This window comes from Podarcis liolepis (genome assembly GCF_965112155.1).
Source record: "Podarcis liolepis genome assembly, chromosome: 15".
In the NCBI taxonomy this organism is placed as follows: domain Eukaryota; kingdom Metazoa; phylum Chordata; class Lepidosauria; order Squamata; family Lacertidae; genus Podarcis; species Podarcis liolepis.
In genome coordinates, this window is record NC_139566.1 from 38,712,325 (window position 1) to 38,733,772 (window position 21,448).

Below are 21,448 nucleotides of genomic sequence, written 5' to 3' on the forward strand. Positions count from 1 at the left end.
AACGTAAGATGCGACTGCGCATCTGCACGTGCACGGGTCATGTTTCGCTGCTTCCACGCATGCGCGAGTGGCAAAACCCAGAAATAATGCGCTCCGTTACTTCTGGGTCAACGTGGAGTGCAACCTGAAAATAGTCATCCAGAAGCTACTTCAACCCAAGGTATGACTGTATTATTATTATTATTATTATTAATTATTATTATTATTATTATTATTATTATTATTATTATTATAATATCACTGAATTAGATTGCTTTTTTGTCAGGAACAACCAGGCAGATGCAGAGCCCAGGGGGAAACCCCAGCCATTTCTCCTCTGGGGTGGAAGGCGTCTAGCAGCACCTTCTAATCATCAAGAGGTCATTGTAACAGCAGAATTAGGGATGGGCTGTCAAGAAGGCAGGAGATCCAACCTCCAAGGAGCGCACCACAGCCATCACTGCCACCGCGGCAGAAGCAGTGGGGAGTGCATTCCTTGGAGGCCAGATCTGTTGCCCCTGTGGATCCCACTGCCTGAGGTGGTCACTTCACCTTGACTCATGGATAGGTCGGCCCTGCTCACCACCATCCTTTACCAGATGGGAGTGCACCTAGAGTTCTTCCATAGATGTGTGATTCACAGGTAGACAGGAAGCTGGCTTATACCCATTCAAACCAATTATCTCAGTGTGTTTTCTAGTGGCCAGTCTGGGTGAATGTCATCTACATAGAATGGCAACCACTCTCCAAGGTTTCAGACGGGAGCCTTTCCCTGCCATAGTGGGAGATGCCAGGGACTGAAGCTGAGACCTTCTGCATGCAAAGCAGATGCTCTACTGCTGAACTCTAGTCTTAAGCATCCCCCATTCATTTTTTTTTTTTAAAATAATAATACTCAGGGCTAGACCAATCAGGAGGCAGAATGAAGCAACTATGTCAAGCAGCTCGCTCCATTGGTTGCCTCATTCTTCGCTGGTCCTCTTCTGCTCTGCTTGGGTTGCCATTCTCTCTCCAGCTCAAAAGAATGTTTCAGATAGCTCCTTCAATTGTTTTTTTAGCCAATGATTTTATTGTTTTATCCTTTCTGCAAACCACTTGGAGGGTTTGTTCGTTTTGTTTTTACAGTCACATGGTGTAGAGAGCTTGTGAAATAAATAAATAAATAAAACATGCCTCCCGTCCTCTGGATCTGATGAGATCCTACACTTGAATCAAGATCACCTCTGCCCCCTCCCATGTTGCAGGCATGAAGAGCAAAAAAGATAAAAGCTGAAAGCTGCAGCTCTGGCCCGCTGATGGTTTCTCCACCCTTCTCCTGTTATTCCTCACTCTGAGAATGATCCAATGGGATTCTTCCTCAGAGCAAGGCAATCTGGGCAGAGCAGCCAGGAGAAGGCCTGCACCACCACCAAGGCTGTTAAAAGGTTCAGTTTATACTTGGGAGCAGGGGGGTGAATTTACATTAATATAATTGATTTTTAAAAAATTATTATTATTATTTACTGAGCACTTGCCCACACTTCTCTTTTGCTCCACTTTTTCCAGGCACAGGTCCACACTCCCCCCCCCCATACTTTCTTTGCAAAAACCCACTCTTTAAAGCAGAAGCACAACAATTTGGGTTGTCCACAGATTGCTGTTTGGTCTGATTCAGCTTTAAAGACTGGTTTTTCGCAGGGAGAGCTCTGGAACCACAACAACAAAAGATACCCAGGCACAGAATTTTAACGTGTGGACTGTGCCTGGAAAGGCAAGTGTGGATAAGCCCTGAGCTTAAACAGGATTTCTAGCTGTTGTGGCAACAATGTAGGCACTTTCCCAGCCACCACTCACTGCAAGGAAGCAGTGCTGGGCAAGCGGGCAAAGGTGGCGAGAACCCCTTGCGCTGGCCTGTTTAAGAAAGCCATCTGCCAGCCCTTCCGGCTGCAAAGGTGGCTTGAACTGAGTCTATGCAATTCCTGGAACTGTATCAGAAAATAAACACGAGTAGCAAAGCCAATAAAGGCAAAAAATACATTTATAGAATTAAAACAGGTGTTGCTTTCCCCTTCAAAAGACATTGCATCACTGCACTGCTGGAAAGACTAAAGATTTGTTTATCAGGAGATGAAATAAAATAAAATAACAACATCTGTGGATAATAACACAATCCCAGCTGCAGTCCGGCTGACGACTTCACAGTAATTTTTCTTCTTCTTGTTGCTGGTTTGTATGAAAGCGTTTTCGTTTTGTTTTGCATTTCTTTGTGGGGAGAGGGTCTCCTGTTTGGCATTCAGCATCCGATGCTGCCGGGCAAAGAAGACAGATAAACCCAAGAGTCAGCTCTGTTATGATTCCCAAAAGCATACAGGTTAATTCTGTCCGCAAAATCTATTCAGCAGACAGTCGTTGATTCTCATCTGAAAGACTGCAGGCACCTGACTCATACCAAAGGGTGTTTTGGCTGATGCAGACAGCACTCCAATAAAATAACCCTGCAGGTGGACAAAACAGTCTTTGGAACTTACCGTGGCAAAGCCCAAACAGATGTATAGGCCATGCACACTCAACATCTGCCATCATTGTTGGTCCCAAGGCCAATCTGCCACATGATACATTGTTTGATCCTGACTCTATTTCCCCTTCTGTCTTTGACTTCCATGCCACTTCCAGGTGAAATGTCTGTTGGCTGGGTGTTCTCTGGCAATGCTTCTCCTGGGTAATTGGACTGCTCATATTATTTAATGCAAATTGGGGTTGTAGCACTAGACAGGAATGGCGTGGTTTTAATAATGCTACACACAAAAACACACATTTGCTTTGCAAGGCGGAAAAGCATGTCATGATCATCGTTCCTGAGGTGCCATTAAACGTCCGAAGTCCCATTACTGAGGGAGTGCAATCCATTTCCCCACACTTAGTGTCTCTGCTGCTGTTTACAAGACCATCCAGTGTATTTTGTCACTAGCTATTCCATAGCTATTCCTAATGGACGAGTGGCAGGCAGTATGCAATGCTAACAGAAGCTGGAAGGACTGACTTAATCCCAGTGCAGCATGGGAAATTATCTCCCCAATTTAGCAGGTGGTGGTTAAAGGAGTGGTTCCTACTGGCACAAATTCTGAGAAAATACTGGACAGGCAGGCAGCATGTCAAAGATCCTGAGGATACGGTTTGGATATCAGAGAGGAGGGTCGTTAGGGTTTGCCGTCAAACTGCTGAGAGATCAATCTTGTTTGCTGAATTGGTACTCTTGTCCCAAGTGTTGAGTTTAGTGGGGGTTGTTCCCGGCCTGTTCCCAGTTATCTGGAGTGGGAAGGAGGGAGAGAAAGGAAGAAAATTGTGTAAGAACATTTCCTGCTTCGGACAAACTACCACTGACTCCCAGAGAAGTAAACTTGAACCCACTGGTTTTTCCTCAGGCAGCAACCCATGTCTAGATGTTGTTGGACTGCAGTTCCCATCATCCCTGTCCACTGGTCATGGCAGCTGATGCTGATGGGAGTTGGAGTCCAACAACCTCTAGGGGGCCACAGGGTCCCTATCCCTGCCTCAGAATTCACATCATCAAAGGGAGTAGTTAATAAATAACATTAAACATACCTGCAAGTTTTATCTAGGCTTTATAAAAGTACTTTTTCTGATTCCCAAAATGCAGTCTTGTCTGAGCAAAGAGATATGGAATTTAGGGTGGAACTAAGGCAAACAGTTGATTATTATGTTGTATTATTTTATTGTTGTTAGCCGCCCTGAGCCTGGCTTTGGCTGGGGAGGGCAGGATATAAATAAAAATTTATTATTATTATTATTATTATTATTATTATTATTATTATTATTAACCAGAAGGTCCAGTGGTTCTTGAGTCTCCTGTTTGCAAGGGACCCTTTCCACAACCATGTGCATATCTGCCGTGGAACTAATAGCACTTTGTATTCACCAAACAGGTACGTGGGTGGTGCTGTGGGTTAAACCACAGAGCCTAGGGCTTGCTGATCAGAAGGTCAGCGGTTCGAATCCCTGTGACGGGGTGAGCTCCCGTTGCTCGGTCCCTGCTCCTGCCAACCAAGCAGTTCAAAAGCACGTCAAAGTGCAAGTACGGTAGATAAACAGGTACCGCTCCAATGGGAAGGTAAAAGGTGTTTCTGTGCGCTGCTCTGGTTTTGCCAGAAGCGGCTTAGTCATGCTGGCCACATGACCCAGAAGCTGTACGCTGGCTCCCTCGGCCAGTAAAGCGAGATGAGCACCGCAACCCCAGAGTCGGCCACGACTGGACCTAATAGTCAGGGGCCCCTTTACCTTTACTATTCACCAAACAGCATAGCAAGACAAACACAGCTATTCTTTCAGGTCCTTTTTCAGTTGCATATGTGCCATTGTGCAGTGGAAAGAATCGTTTGGGCAAATCATCTGTCCAGTAGGATAATGAAGCCTTAGGAATTCTAGGAATATACTTACAATGTCCGAGTTGAAAGGTTTCACATTGATGTTGCGGATCGAACTGCTGGTGAGCGACCACACCTTGGTTTTGTGTTTAAAGGCAGCTCTAACCTTGGCAGGGAGAAGAAAGACAAAACAGAAAGATTCAATCCTAAAACCACCCCTCTCCACACAAATCTTCTTTCTCCACACTCTCCTTCTCTGGAGCAGGACAGGCAGGTAAGGGGAAGGTTAGGTGATGGTGCTTGAAGATGGGCATTTGCAGGATAGTCTGCTCTTCTCCTCACCAGCCCTTTGGGGTCCATCTGCATAGGAAGGAGATGTGAGTTGGTGCCTACAATTTTAAGCGTGACCAGGAAGGCCAATAGACTGGTGGGCTCCCTTTATTAGCCTTAGAGGTAGATGCTTTCTTCACCACAAATAAGTATTAAAGGTTTGTTTCCAATGTAGCAATCAGTTAAAGTCTTTAACTGTATGCTTGATGTGCTGGTGCACTGCTGTTCCGCAAGTGAAAACAAAAGCATGTTACCGAAGATCGTTGAGCAGCAAATTGTGCAACAAGAACGAGCAGTTGCAGAAGAATCAGCTGCTGCGCAAGAGGAAACGTATTATCAAATATGGTTGTGCATCAAGCTTCTGCCTTTGTTGTGCAACCTTTAAACTCTGCAATTCACTAGTGCAAGGGCACTAGTGGGCAGAGAATGTTGGATATGGCCCATAGTTTCCCCCTCCTTGCGATAATAGCTGAAGCTATTATTTATTTCCCCTGTCAATTACTGTCTCTCACCCTCCCATGTTTCTATGGCAAACTACAAAAATCTAACGGGGAAAGATGAAATGCCATCTATAAGCCCAGCACAGCCAGCTCCTGAGGCAATCAAAATAGCTCCTTTTTTACAGCACACTTTCCCATCCAGCCCTTATGTTATTGCTTGTAAAAGTCAGGAAGAAATGGAATTTCAGCCTGATGTCATCAAGTCTGAATGCTGCAATAGAACTTACTTGTCCCTGTCAGAATTTCTTAACAACTGGGAAGGGTTCCTTCCCACCCTTAAATTATTAGTTTGCTTAACTCTCCTACTCCTGTAAAAAGCATTTTACTCATTGGGTATGAGGGTCACGTAGAGCACATGTAATACAAAGTCTAGAAGACACAATGAGATGTATTTGACAACAGCTTCAATTCAGAGTCAAAATAAACAAATACGCATGTCTATGATGGATTATTGTTTACAGGAACAACTGCAGGCGGTGATCATTTTGCAAGCGCCCAATTGATGCGCAATTGCTGATATATGGATCCTTTTGGACCCGGATGAGGGCAGAACGGGGGCAAAATAGGGGTAGGGTGGTGGTGGAAAGGGGCCGTAGTGAGTGTGTGTAGTATGTACTCTACAAAGACAGAATTTGTGTTGGTTTTTGCACCCACTTTTCCCTCTGGCCTAGCCCACCACTGAAATGTAGCCCTCAGAATATGGCCCAAAGGAGATAGTGGTCCTTGGACTGGAAAATGGTTTCCCATTCTAACAGCTGAGGTGGCTACTTCAGGTGGCAGGTGCTGGAGGTGTGGGGCAGTTGTGGTAGCCTCCATGCTCACTCCTCCTGAGCTGCCTGCTCTATCCCGCTATTCCTCTCTGATGGATAACAGAGCTATGAGTGCCACACAGAGCTGGGATTGTTAAGCCAGCCCATTGCCCTCAGGTGTGGTGGAGGACACAGTCCTGTGACCAGGGTTCAAAATTCAACTGCCATTCCAGTTGGTGGTGTGGTGCAACCTTGTCATTTCTCTCAGGCAGCAAAATGTCTTTGGGATACCCCCTCTCCCCATCTATTTATCTGTCTGATGTATTCATATGTCACCTTTCTCCAAAGCTGGTATTCATGGTGGCTTACCAAATTCAAAAAGATTGTAAAATACAAAGTCATAAAAATGATCCAGTTAAAAACAATGGTACAGAAGTATATCAAAACACATTTAGCACCAGCATTAAAGTACAGATTTCCTGACAGCAGCCCATAGGTCAGCACTGCTGCACCTTAGTTTCACAAAGGCCTGTCTGGACAGGAAGGTCTTAGGCTGCCGGAGGGAACCAATTTAACTGCTCTTGGAAGGAAATTTCACAGTCTGGGAGCAGATGCAGAAAAGTCTCTCTCTCATGTCACCACCAACTATGCCTCTAATGTTTCTGGAACTAAGAGAGGATGCTCATCCAGGCAAGTTTTTGCAGGGAGAGACGATCTTTTGGGCAGCCTGTGCCCAAGGCATATGAGGAGATTTCACCCCTCCCATATCCAAGAATTTGCTGATGTTCTCTGCTGATTCTCCAGAGAGGAGGGGGCGGTTTCTGCTCTCCTTATTCCGCTCCAGCCTCACATCAAAGAGAGAGAGAGAGACTGAGTGTTAGAGAGATATCGTGTTTATTGATAAGGTTGCTGCTAAGAGCAGCTGCAGACACTCAGTGCAGTTCAGCATTTTCGCTTAGACCTCATTTAGCTCTGTACATAGTTGTGTATTATGGTTGTAGATAGAATAAAGAAGATATTCTACAGAGCTGCTCTCCGAGTCGTTTATGCTCTGCTATACTCTGCTATACTCTGCTGTGCGATGACTGTCTTCTTGTTGGAGTGAATCCGGTGCTCACAACTCTTAAGCTGTGAGTCCACAGCACTTTGACCTGTTCCTGTGCAGAAGGTAGTCTCTGGAAGTGCTACCCAGCTCGCCTAGCCCAGTCGGGGCTGAAGTGTATGAGTCCAGTTGGTGGCACTGGCTCAAGGGCGATGCTGACAGCATATAGGGCTTTATAGGACATGACCAACTGTCCTGTAGCATCAACCGGCAATCAAAGGTTTCAGTGGCTATCCTTGACTGCAGCCTAGTCTCTTAGCTTTTGTGAAGATGCCATAAACTATGGAAGACAGCAGCTAAATATATATAATACACATTCACCAAGGGGAATAAAAGGCCCACTCCCCAGAGAAACATAATTAAATGGTGCCATTCTCCTAACACTGCAGCTGATTTACAACTGGATTTTAAATCATCGGATTGCTTCACTAAATAAATACATACACATAAAACATATATAATAATCCCAGCATTGCTGGGCCATTGGTTTTTACTGCCAAAGGTTCTCTTACATGGAAACATACCTCTGAGTTCAGGAGACAGTGAAATAGGAAGATGAAGAACCCCTAAAACAGTAAAATAAAAAGAAAGAGGTTAGGATTTTACAAAGGATTGTTTGAGCAACTGCTGTTGATTCTAAATGGCTCCAGAGGGAAAACGTGACCTTCTCATCAAGGTGTTTGTTGGGGACCAAAAAAACATGGCCTCTAGATGCTCTGAGAATCTCTTTCAAGGTCAGTTGCATGGAGACCCCGATGCAGCATTTGGCAAGCTGTGGCCCTCCATATGTTTTCGGCTGCGATTCCCATCAGTCCCAGCACTGCACTGACTTGGGCTGATGGGGGTCATAGTCCAAAACATCTGGAGGGGCAGCAGCTTGGCAAAGGCTGTACTAATAGTGTCCCTCTTTATGACGTGTCCCAGCTACAGCTGCAACACTCTGGGGAATATACAATCCATCCACAGAGACTCTTTCTGGAGGCAGAGGCCAGTCCTACTGTAGCAATTGCCATTCTGCCTTCCACCCCTAAAAGAGGAATGTGGGGTATCACCTTCTACTCTAGGCTTCCACTGACAATGCCCATATCCAGTCAAGATATTATTTAGTTAAAGGTAAAGGGACCCCTGACCATTAGGTCCAGTCGTGACCGACTCTGGGGTTGCAGTGCTCATCACGCTTTATTGGCCGAGGGAGCCGGCATACAGCTTCCGGGTCATGTGGCCAGCATGACTAAGCCGCTTCTGGCGAACCAGAGCAGCGAACGGAAACGCCGTTTACCATCCTGCCAGAGTGGTACCTATTTATCTACTTGCACTTTGATGTGCTTTCAAACATCTAGGTTGGCAGGAGCAAGGACCAAGCAATGGGAGCTCACCCCATCGCGGAGATTCGAACCACCGACCTTCTGATCGGCAAGTCCTAGGCTTTGTGGTTTAACCCACAGCACCACCTGCATCCCTTTAGTTAGATCGTCTTTAATCCTAAAATTTCAGGGAATAATAATGGTAGTCATTGACCAGCGATAGCCTTTTGGATTGCCGGTTGACAAGGCAACTTTCAAGTGAAGTCTGTCACATACAGTTGCAATCAAAATTATCCAATCCCCCACTGCAAATCAGGTTTATTGTTAACATTTACAGACTTTTGGCTGTTTGCAATGAGCAAATTAAACAAAAACAATTGAAATAGCTCGGCAGAACAGATGCTTCAAGTGCTTCCCCCAAATTCAGTGAAATTGCAACAGTCTCACTATTATTCAACCCCCTGAATAGAACCACTCACAACAGCACAAATACAACAGGTGTTGTATCAAGCACACCTGATGCAACTAATCAAGGGCTTCATTTGTTGCACCAGATGCGCTTGAGCTGGAATACCTGAAATACCTGAACTGCTTTGGGGCTTGCTGAGTGTCAAATTTGGCTGCATGTTAGAAATATGGCTAAGTCAAGAGAGTGGTCCAAGAAGGTAAGATAAGAGGTCATCGCCCTTCACAAACAAGGAGCAGCATACAAAAGAACAGTAAACGCCAGGGACACACATTGTCATTACGTTATCCCACCCCATTTAAATGCAAAGGATATGTGTGTGCAATGAAAACAACTGCAGCAACAAACACAGGAGCAATTTCTCCTCCTGATTTTGTTTTCATCAGAATTCTGCAAAATCCCTGTATGCTGCTCCATTTTCTAAGAGAGAAAAATCTATGCCTTCTAGCAACAATACCCAACAGCAATGAGCATGGACAGTAGCACAACCTTGGCCAACCTAATACTCTGACTGCTTGGTTCACCTCATATTTAGTGCATAAGATCGCAAACAACGACATTGCTCCAGAGGCCCCAGTGTTACTGTTTGTTGTGAGTGATGTACAGAGGCCATGAAAGGTCAGAGGAAGCAGGGCGAACAGAGAGGCAAGAGGCAAAGGACAATCTGTATATAGAATGTTTCATATAACCTTTATCTTGCAGGCTTCTTAGTGCCACGATGCTGAAGTCAGAAGTGTTCTCAGATGAGCCTATAAAGCTAGTGCCCCCTCAGGCTGAGGATATGTTGCTGCCATTCTCTTACTCAGAGGGCTCCATTGCAGAAGACCTGGGGCTCTCTGATTCCATCTCAGTAGGAAACAGCTGGAGAAGCCTTAGAGGTGCATCTTGCAGCACAGATGGTGTTAACAAGCAGGCTGCTCCTGTTACTACTGCTCTATAACGCCATGTTTCTCAAACTTGGGTCCCCAGCTATTATTGGACTGCAACTCCCATCATCCCTGACCACTGGTCCTGCTAGCTAGGGATGATGGGAGTTGTAGTCCAACAACCAGGAGCTGGGGACCCAAGTTTGAGAAACACTGATATAATGGCTCCTTTCTAGAACAACTTCCGAACTCTGGGTTCCTCACAGCACAGCTTGAACTCTGCCCTGCCTCACCCACCGCCTGAACCCCTTGTCCCGCCTTGCCTCACCTCACAACCCGGTGAGGTTTTGTCTTGCTGCACTGCAGAACACTTAGCCCCTTAACTGGGCTATGAACCTACTTGCAAGGAGTTGAATATTGCAAACATGTACTGGAACACCAATGCATGTGCGTTGACCGCCAGAACACCTAAAATCCACGAGCTCCCCAGGATAGGCAACAAGACAGCAACTGCTTTGGCTGTCAACCTGTAAGATAAAGAGAGAGGGTGGGGATTTCAACACAATGAAGATTTTGAAATATAATAACAACAACATGTATTATATAGATACCACCATGTCAAGGGGAAAAGGATCATCACCCATGCTGGTCTGGTACAAGTATGGGCAGTGGCGTAGCCTGGGTTGTCAGCACCCGGGGCAAGGCAAGTAATTTGCACCCCCTAACCCGGGGCAAGGCAAGTAATTTGCGCCCCCTAACCCGGGGCAAGGCAAGTAATTTGCGCCCCCTAACCCCTAACCTGCCGCTGCTGCCAGCTTCTTCTTGCTGCTGCCTGGGCTGGGCTGGTGTGGTTCTCCCCTGTGCTCAGCGCTGCGCTGGGCGGCCGCTGCACTGTCCCTCCCCCAGATAGTCCCTCGCTCTCTGTCTGCACCGCACTTCTGGCACCCCCCCCCCCACAGTGGGCGGCGACCCGGCGGCTCGGATCGGATTCGCACAGCCAGCACTGCAGTAAGAGTGAGTGAGTGAGCCAGGTAGGGGCAGAGAGCTGAGAGTGCAAGCGCCCCCCCCCCCAGATGTTGCGCCTGGTGCGGCTGGCCCCCCCTGCACCCCCCACGCTACGCCACTGAGTATGGGAGAAAAGGCCCTATTGATCACCATATTCTGCTGGACAAGGTCTCCAGCAGATACCATCTTACCAGGAGGTCCACATGATATAAGAATCAGGCTTTAGCATTGCAGTACCTATTCTTCAGAACTCCTACCCGTTACTGCTGCTAATCCTAATACTTCTCCTTTCCCCTTTTCTGTTATTTTATTTATCTCCTGACCTTCCTCCTCAAGATGCCCAGAGCAGAAAACACGTCAGTAATAAAATAAAATAAAAATAATATAATATAATTAAAATATCTAAAACAGAGTTTAAAATATCACCTACTCTTGAAGGAAATAATTTCAGGGTTGCCAAGAATAGTATCTCTCAGCTATCAAATGCCTGGGTAAACAGGGATATTTTATAAATTCCTCCTCAAAGTTAATAATGAGGAGGAAAGAGAAACCTCACTAGGGAGGGCATTTCATGAATGGGGAGCCACCACCAAGAAGGCCTTGTCACTGCCAGCCAGACAGCCTCCAGTGCCAGCACCACAAACAGGGGCCCCCAGGCCAAGTTGGTTGATAGCTCTTGAAAGCTAATCTAGATGCTAGTCTCATCAAATCTACTGATATCTTCCCCTTTCTGCCACTTTTCATCACTAGCTGCCACTGGAGGCATGTCAGCATGTCACAACATGGGCAAGTCACAATAATCAAAAGAAGGTCTATATGTACAGCTGCCATTTTTCATAATAGATGTGTGTTTGCCTTGGAGCAGTTGACAGCTCTTCAACTAAAAGAGAGCCAGAGACCTACACTCTGTGTTTTTTTAAAGTAATTTGTAGGCCACTTGATTTTATTTATTTTTTTAATAATTTTTTTATTGCTTTTTTTCCAAGGTCATAATACATCGTCCATAAGACAACAAAAGCGATTTTACAGAAAAAAGAAGAAATTATAAAAAAAGAAAAAGAAAAAAAAATCACTTTTTCAAGTCTATTTTCATAATCGACTGGACTTCCCCACGTCCTCCATCCCCTGCTTTCTTTACAATGAAAATAAACAGCAAATTGATACCTTATTTTATGTGTTTTTGTACTTTCATTTAGTTATATAATCTATAATTTATACTTTTCAAAGTCATAACTTAATTTCCATCATTTACAAATCTCAATACCGAAGCGTATTTTTCCCGAAAGCTTAGCAAATTCTCAACATTCATATAACTTATAGTGTTTTTGTAGATAGTCCTTAAATTTTTTCCAATCCTCTTCCACTGCCTCTTCTCCCAGATCTCGGATTCTGCCGGTCATTTCGGCTAGTTCCATGTAGTCCATCAGCTGTGAATGCCATTCTTCCAGTGTGGGTAACTCCTGTGCCTTCCAGTATTTAGCTATAAGGATTCTTGCTGCTGTAGTTGCATATAAAAAGAAAGTTCTATCTTTTTTTGGCACTCTCTGGCCTACAATGCCCAAGAGGAAGGCCTCTGGTTTCTTATGAAAGGTGTACTTAAACACCTTTTTCAACTCATTGTAAATCATTTCCCAGAAAGCCTTCACCTGTAGGCCACTTGATTTTAAATAAAACCTCAAAGTGGCTTACAAAGAATATAAAATATGCATTAGAATTGTCAGTAAATCACAAGTCAAAGCAAGTTTGTTTCTTAAAATCAAAATATAAATGAAACCAACCATATATATGTCTCTCTCTCTCTCTCTGTGTGTGTGTGTGTGTGTGTGTGTGTGTGTGTGTGTGTGTGTATGCTAAAGTGGACTTTGAAGTCACTCAAACTCAGAACGCAAGGGAGAAGCATGCTAAGAGGAAGGCACGCTTGGCAAATTCACACCGTGATCAACTCCTGCCCAGGAACCAATGTCCCCACTGTAGAAGGACGTGTGGGTCCAGAATTGGCCTCCACAGTCACTTATGGACTGATTTTTAAAACCGTGTTTATGGAAGACAATCTTACTTGACTACAAGTGATCGCCAAAGAAGAAGAAGAGTATGCTAAAGTTACAATCTACACACACACACACACACACACACACACACAAGTTACATATTAAAATATATTTAACTAAAGTAAGACAAGTCAGATGAACACTCAAGAGATTACGTCCCAAAAGTCAACACTCTCCTCAGAGGCTGTGGCCCTGTGGCACATCTTAAGAGTCTCTGTATAACATCTTCGATCACCTTGTGCTCCCTGGACTAAATGTGAAGAGAAGCAACTGATGTTTGAAGGATTAGCCACGCTGGCTTTTGATCAACACCATGACACTCTAAGGAGGGCATATTTATGCTCACAGAACATAGGAGGAAGTAAATCAATACCACTTTCAGAAAGGAGTCATTTTATGGGGGGACATTAGCCTGCCTTATATCAAAGTACCCTGTTTCCGTGCTTGTCATGCAATTACTCGTCAGCTATCTAAAGCACTGTACTTAACTGACTGACACATTATTGTGGAAACTGGGTCTCATCAATTCTACTGCAAACATTCTATAAGCTTGTGGATTTCCTAGCTGGTTTGATGCATGGCTCCTTTCCCCTCACTGCGGATGAGAGGATGAGAAAACTGGCTACTCTTTATGTAGGTGTAACATGCAAAGGACAACAAGAACAGAAGCCACCAGCAGACAGGGTGATGGGGCGCCGGCACTCACCTAACCTCCTGACAGCTGAGTCATTGTAGCTTACAGTGACTCAGCTGTTGGGAGGTCAGTTGAGTCCTGCCACCTCATCTTACCTCTATGGTGGCAGAATCCAAGGGTTTTCCACAAGTGGCAACTTTTCACAATAGGATCGTGCGCATCTCTAAGTTACAACGAGAATGCAGCTTCGATGAAATGTATAACTTGGATATTCCTGCCCAGGCAACCTTCTAGGAGCTACAGGCCAGTGGTGGGTGAGGAAGAAAGGCAAATGAGAAGTGAGCAACCAACGACCATTTCACCTTTCTACAGTAGGCTAGTTTCTACACACACCCTGCTCCATCCACGAAAGCAAGAGGTATCACTAGAGTTCAAGGAAACATTTTAGCCAGGCAAAAATACTTTGAGTGCAAAGTAGGGCCAATGAGCTGGCATGGCTTTGAGAGAGTTCTGAAGGCCAGTCAAAGAAGCCAGGCGGGTTGCTTCTGGTCCCCCAAGCCTACGGTTCCCCACCCCTGGAGAAGACATAACTGAGCTAGGCCAGCCAATAGTTTGATTCTGAATAAGGCAGTTTCCTATGTTCCTATGCACTTGAAGATTCCTTAGCACATGACCTGGGGGATTCTGGGATGGAGGGAAGATGCCACCTCTGACTTTACGTAAGACAACTGGATGGGTCAGAAGAAGGAAAGGAGGTAGGTAACAAAATGGCTTTAGGGGACGAAACTGTCAGTTTGCATTTCTTAGTACAGAAAGTATTGATCTGATGTATAGAGATCTTTACTATTCTCCTTAATTCAAGAGGGTTCTGAAAGCTTCCAGAAGCTTCTCTGTGTGAAAGAAACAAGCAGAAGGTTCATGATGTTTAGGTTATTCCTTCAGAGAAGCTGAGTACAGCTGACCTAAACTGGTTCTGTTAGCTCTTTCTGTCAAGGTCATGCTGACTATAAAAGTAAGGCTAGAAGGAGCCTGGGTTTCACTTTCTATAGCTTTTCCTTCTGGTGTGGTGTTCTGTACGGTGGACGCTCAGGTTGCAAACGTGATCTGTGCGGGATGCACATTCGCAACCCGCGTCTGAGCACGTGCGGGTTGCGATTTGGCGCTTCTGCACATGCGCGGCCGCCAAAACCCGGAAGTAACCTGTTCCGGTACTTCTGGGTTTCGGCAGTCCGTAACCTGAAAAAACACAACCTGAAGCATCTGTAACCCGGGGTATGACTGTACATAGTATGCTTACTGTTAAGGTTTAGACTTATTATAAGTTATTGTAAGTTTAAGTTAAGTCTGCTGCGACTTGATTTCTTATGGACAGTTCCAATCTTGAATGTATTGGATTTGTGACCATTATGCTCATTTGCGTGTCGAGGTCCCCAAGCCACCCCCCAAATAACTCACAACGTACACTTAATTCTTGTTTAAGGTTTTTGGCATAATTTTGGCCACAACTTTATTTAAATACAAAACCGTGAGTGGTTGTTTAGGCACTGGTTAAGACTATCTGTCCCCCCCGCCTGGGGACAGAACTGACTTCCGGGCACCACCGAAAGACAGTGCAGGGGAAAGCAAGTCGGGGAGAAATGGAGCTGAGTCACAGACCCTCACTTCTCATCCGCATGCTCTCCGAAGGCTTGCCGGCCCTAGTCCCATTCCAGGGATTGGACGAAAAGATGGCAAGCCCCAGGATTCCTTTAACGGAATTCCCTTTCCACAGCTTCCATGGAGGGGCAGGCCCAGCCTATCCTAACCCCTCCTCCACCAGATTTATAACCAATGCCTAACCGCAACCTTACAAGTTGTGACGATTTGCTACGCAGTAGGCAAAAACCAAATGGCCCAGCCAATCAGCCAGATGGACAAAATTCCTACCAGGCCCCTGCCCCAACGGCAGACGACCCCATGACAGGCATAGCAAGGTCAATGCAACAACCCCTTACTCAAGGGCGGGTGGGCGGGTGATCCGTTGCACACAGCAAAGAGAAAGCTCCAGGCTGCGTGCAGAGTATTTAAACATTTTACCCCTCCCACCAAAATTGCAACATAACTTTTACCCCAGCAACCCAGTGAACCAATCACTGCCCCAGGCCATCTTTAGAGACCCTGCCTGGTAACAGAGGGGTGGCTCAGCAGACCCCACCGCAACACGTGCTCTCCATGAAGGAGAACACGCTTTGCCTTCAGTAGCAGTAAAGTTCTGCTGGATGAACTACAATTGCCTCTGATCTTTTTTTTGGGGGGGGGGGGGAATCCTGCAATGTGTTTAAGTTTTTACTCTGCTAACTATACATTGGAATCTGCTCTGTATCAATATTGAGTATTGACAGAAACATGCAATATGATGAGCTGGGAGGGGGAAAAATACAAAGGACTAGAAGACTTCCTTACAGTGACATTGTTTTATCAGAGCCAGAAATCAAATACTAAACATGAACAGCTTGAAAGTATGGATCTGTTTGAAGGTATGCAGCTGCCACCAAGTTTCACCTAAAGCCATGACCCCACCACCCTCATAAAATCATTGGAGAGCTTTGGAGTGAAATTATGGAGAGGCAGCAACCATGTTAACTCAGATAATGTCTGGAATGGGCCTTCAAATGGACTAAAAGAGCCATTCAATCCAGTCTGGTAGGAGCATCCATCCACCAAGGGCCTTCCAGTCTGTGTGTACTGTGCATACTGGGAACCTTATGAGCACAAGACCAGACTCTGCTATTTGATGTTTCAGCTAACTCTAGAAAGCAAAAGTCTGAATGTAAGGGTACCCACATAGTGCGATTCAAGGCGCAAGAACAAAAAGGGGGTGAATCTTTTAAATTAAATAACTGAGATCTAAGGAGGCTTAGTTCTCACAGCACCCCCTTAGCAAACAAATCATTTTGTGCTTGATTCAAAAGGAGACACTACAAAACTGTACAGGGCTCTTCCTTTCAGTGGAATAGAGAAATCTGGGTCACAGAAGAAAGGCTGGATGAGATTCTTTGTATAGATTAGAAATTCTGTTGCCCTTGACTGAAATATCACTCTACAAATAAATTCTGAATGCTCAGCTAGGAATAGAAAAGAGATTCGGCGAGCACCGAGACAGTTGTTCACTTCATAATTTGTAATTTTTAATAACAAAATGCTAGAAACATATATAACATAATCAAAAGGACACCTTGATCAAGGTGGTTGTAAAGTTTGGTGCAGCAGCTGCAACAGACACAGGTGCCTTCTTGGTAGACACCTACCTAACATTTGGGCACCTGCAGAAGTGCCTCTGCAGATGGATGGGGAGAAGATGGGTGCTTAGCTCAGTGCTGCTCAAAGTGGTGGTCTGTGGATCATGGCTGGTCCATGAGCCATTAGCTGCTGGTGCTTAGCAACTCCACCAAAGCCCAGATTGGATGGGGCACTTCAGGGACCAAATATGGTGCCAGCCTCTGGCACAATGGTGTAGGTGGTTCAAGTCTTGACATCTCCAAGTAGGACTGGGAAAGACCCTAGTCTGAAAACCTGGTGAGCTGCTGTCAATCAAGTCTACACTTTAGCTTATTGTCTAGACTGTATATAATAGTGAGCTAGATAGAACAAAGGTCTGATTCAGTATAAGGAATCTTCCTACAATCCTCACCATGTGACCAATTCCATCCCTATGGAACAGTTAAAAGGGGGTTGAGGGAAGACTCCATGCAGGAGAACTTCTTGCGCTGCTGGGCATGAATGTAAATCTGGCCTGATGATGATGATAATGGTAAAATGCCAACAGAGGCTGAGCATTAAAAAAAAAAAATCAAAGAAGCCAAACCAAATAATCAGCAATCATTTTTTATTTTTTTTAATGATGCAATGCAACAGTCATCTTCTTTAGTGCTAGCAAAGCCCTCTGGAATTCTGCCAGGGAATAAAGGTTGTTTTCCAAGGCATTTCAAAGTGGCATTCAAAACTGTCTACTCCATTCCTTCTTCTCCTCTTCCTTTATTTAATGCTCCCCTTTTAGTCCTTTCAATATCAGATAGCAAGCGAGAACACCTGCCGGCCCAACATCTATTAGAAAGAAATTTCACCACTCCAGGGACGCCAGCTCTATCGCAAACAGGAACGTGGCCCATAACTTACAAATCAATTTTATTTGCTGGATGTGTTTGTAACTAATCCTTCTGGAGGTGGCTGACCTCCAGCACTTCAGCCATTCCATCTGCTGAGTTAAGGATGCTGCTCAGGCCTATAAACCAAGGTTATATAAAGAGTTGAGGAAAGGTGGAAGTTTTCCCGGAGCAGCTTATCAAACCCAGTACCTTGACCAATATGTTTTTAGCTGACTGTCCCTTATTTAGGATTTGTTCAACAAATATTAGCTCAGCTCAGCTACAGCTGTGACGATTGCCTAACAGAATTCTATCAAGAGGCATACTCGGCAGTATTTCACAGATGAAAATCCTCATAACCCTGCTATTCATGTATCAGGATTACCACCCAAGGTCTTTCCAGGACCACTATTGCATGTTGCAGAAGGATCTAGAATCATAGAGATTTGGGGGAGCGAGGAACCATATATAGAAATGGGGGAGAAATTTGATCCAGCTCACATTTGAAGGTGAACCTACCTAATTTGCACTTTCTGAAACCAGAGGCAAACTGAAAGGCATTCAAAATTCACACTTCTCTGAATTTTGTAATGCAGTTGTCCGGTCAAATGATGTACAAAAAAATGCTTATGGAATCATAGGCTTGTAGAGTTGGGAGGGACCCTGAGGATCATCTAGTCCAACCCCCTGCAATACAGCTATCCTATACGAAGAACAAACCTGCAGCACCACACTGTATCCAACTGAGGCATCCGGACTAGTATGGTAAAGCATGCATTAAAATGCATTATTTAGGGAGCCACGTATATAAGTACAAATTGACACCTAAATTCCTACCAGACAGAGATTCTGACAACTTTATTTGGGAATGGGTGAGATTTTTGTTACTTCTCTTAAACAATTGGAAGTCAGTGAAGGACACCAATATGGATGGTTTTGAAGAGAAGTTTGACAAATTCATAGAAGATTAGAAGATAAGGTCGTAAGCATCTACTAGCCATGAAGGCTTTGTTCTCCTGGTATGCCCCACAGAGGAACTTACAGTCTTCAAATAAAAACATCCTGAAGGTCCCAGGCCACAGAGAGGTCAGGCTGGCCTCAACTAGAGCCAGGGCTTTTTCTGCTGTGGCTCCAATCTGGTGGAACGCTCTGTCACAAGAGACTAGGGCCCTGCGGGATTTGACATCTTTCCGCAGGGCCTGCAAGACGGAGCTCTTCTGCCAGGCCTTTGGTCGGGGTTCAGTCTGACTCCCTCTCCCCTTTCATAAGAACTTGCATGAAAGTGGCCTCCCAATTTTTCTCACAGGCCCATATAAGTTCAGCACAAATAGTTGGGCCTGGGGAGCATTTAAGGTTCCCAACCCTAATCTGTGGGTTGCCATCCGATTGGATTTTATTCTGATCCTGATCTGATTTGAGGATGTATTTTAATTGATTGTCTGATTTTATGTTAATGTGTTATACATTTGATGTTAGCCGCTCTGAGCCCGGCTTTGGCTGGGGAGGGCGGGATATAAATAAAATATTATTATTATTATTATTATTATTATTATTATTATTATTATTATTATTATTATTATTATTATTCTACCATCACTGTTAGAAGCAGAATGCTGGAAACTGCAAGCAGGAAAAGCATTATTATGCTCAGGCCTCACTTTTGGGCTTCCTCTTCTGCTTTTCTACTGTAAAAACAGAATATTGGACTAGGCGAGCCTTTGACCTGATCCATCAGATTTCTTCTTTTCTTCTTATATATAGATGGAAATTTAGAAACGATTATTTACCGTATTTTTTGCTCTATAAGACTCACTTTTTCCCTCCTAAAAAGTAAGGGGAAATGTGTGTGCGTCTTATGGAGCGAATGCAGGCTGCGCAGCTATCCCAGAAGCCAGAACAGCAAGAGGGATCGCTGCTTTCGCTGCGCACCAATCCCTCTTGCTGTTCTGGCTCTGGGTTTCAGAATTTTCCCCCCCTTGTTTTCCTCCTCCAGAAACTAGGTACGTCTTATAGAGCGAAAAATACGGCACTTATTTATTATTTCATACAATTTATATACTGCTTGATTGTCGAAAGGACCTCAATGTGGTTTACTATACATTGAATAAGAATGCAACACATCTCACCCAGATGGGGGAGACTGTGACCATTTGACCTACGTGTCTGCTCTATCTCACTGTTGGCAGGCCACTCCAAGGCCTCTGATCTCCTTTCTCAAAGTTCTTTATCTTTAAACCAGGTTTGGTCTGGACAGATCTTCAAATAGAGGACAGCTTCAAACAGAGGAATGTTCACTGAATAGACCTTCAAACAGAGGGCTGCCCTTTGAAAAGTAAGACTGATTCGGTAGAGCTCCTCTTAAGTTCTTGTAAGCCACCATGTTCCAAAACATTGATGCTTTGTTGGGAAGAGGGTGTTTTCTTTCTCTGAATGATGCTTTCAGTAGAGGCAGGAAGAGAGAGAAAGAGAGAGCGAGGAAGGCATTCATCTTCACATGCTTTTGTCACCCAGGAAAACAGAGCAGGGGACTCTGTTCACTGTTAGGGAATTAAAGGTCAAATCCCCACCATCTGGTGGAAGTTGGAAGGCGGTCAGTCCTGTTAAGTAGATTTTCAGAAAGAGAGAGAAACTGGTACTCACTTTGCCCCTGCCTATTATTAAAGAGAAGCATCCTGTGAACTGTGAAGTTCAGGGCAGCAGCAAAGGCTTCACGCTGAAATATCTGCCAAGGAGCTACACCAGTGATTGCCAAACTTGCTCCCCCCCCCAGTTGTTTTGGGGCTACAATTCCCATCATCCCTGACCACTGGTCCTGTTAGCTAGGGATGATGGGAGTTGTAGTCCCAAAAACAGCTGGAGGGCCAAGTTTGGCCATCACTGACCTACACCTTAATAGGGAGCCCATAGACAAGAACCCCCTGGAGCTGCTCCAGTGAGAATGTGGAGTCACTTGTGGAAGTGGGAACTGTGAATCTCCAGAACTAGAAACCATCTCTGGCAGATATATTTGGGGGGGTGGGGGTGGCGTGCCTAATGTTTAAGGCAATTCAAGCATGATAATAGAGGAATGCAATTTCCATATATGACACAAGGCAAACTTGGATGTGCAGAGGAAATGGGGGAAAGAAAGATAAATGATGCTACATTTCATTTTTACTTTTTTAGAACAGTGATGTGGGTGGGGGTGAGGACTCAGAGAAGCACAGCGCTGGGACTTTTCTTTACAGCAGGAGTGATGATGTATTGCGTGTCAAGGCACCCAAACTCCCAAGTTCCCAGGAGAACAATAAAGACCCAGGCGCAAAGTATTTTGGTTTATGGGTTGAAATAGGCCACAACTTTATTGGTTACAGATGTGAGCAGTACATTTCCGAGCACAATTCAAAGTGTTGGTGCTGACTTTTAAAGCCCTAAACGGCCTTGGTCCAGTATATCTGAAGGAGCATCTCCAACCCCATTGTTCTACCTGGACACTGAGGTCCAGCTCCAAGGGCCTTGTGGCGGTTCCCTCGCTGTGAGAAGCCAAGTTACAGGGAACCAGGCAGAGGGCCTTCTCGGTAGTGGCACCTGCCCTGTGGAACGCCCTCCCACCAGATGTCAAAGAGAAAAATAACTGCCAAACTTTTAGAAGACATCTGAAGGCAGGCCTGTTTAGGGAAGCTTTTAATGTTTTTAAGGTTATTGTATTTTAGTGTTTTGTTGGAAGCCGCCCAGATTGGCTGGGAAAACCCAGCCAGATGGGTGGGGTATAAATAATAAATTATTATTATTATTATTATTATTATTATTATTATTATTATTATTATTATTATTGTAAAGCCAGGCTGTATTTTCACTCCTGCCCATCTGCAGGGAATCCACTTTTGGTTAAACCACCAATAGGGTGCACCCTATGACTTACATCAAATATTGGCACCCTGAGGGCTGTGACATGGCCCTAGCCCACGTCCAGGCATCGGACAGGATTCACACCCCGGATA

General features: G+C 44.9%; 1 protein-coding gene across 3 annotated transcripts in view; it reads right to left on the reverse strand.

The window, feature by feature from the left end:
* Positions 1–869: 869 nt before the first annotated feature.
* Positions 870–21,448, reverse strand: part of ADGRD1 (adhesion G protein-coupled receptor D1) — a 283,150-nt gene continuing 262,571 nt past the window's right edge. For all 3 annotated transcript variants that reach the window (XM_083476427.1, XM_083476426.1, XM_083476428.1), the window contains 4 exons: positions 10,058–10,184; positions 7,546–7,587; positions 4,414–4,506; positions 870–3,264 (listed from right to left, as the gene is read on the reverse strand). In XM_083476427.1, the coding sequence (XP_083332553.1) occupies positions 3,169–3,264; positions 4,414–4,506; positions 7,546–7,587; positions 10,058–10,184 (358 nt within the window). In that variant the 3' untranslated portion in view covers positions 870–3,168. The remainder of the gene's footprint in view (positions 3,265–4,413; positions 4,507–7,545; positions 7,588–10,057; positions 10,185–21,448) is intronic.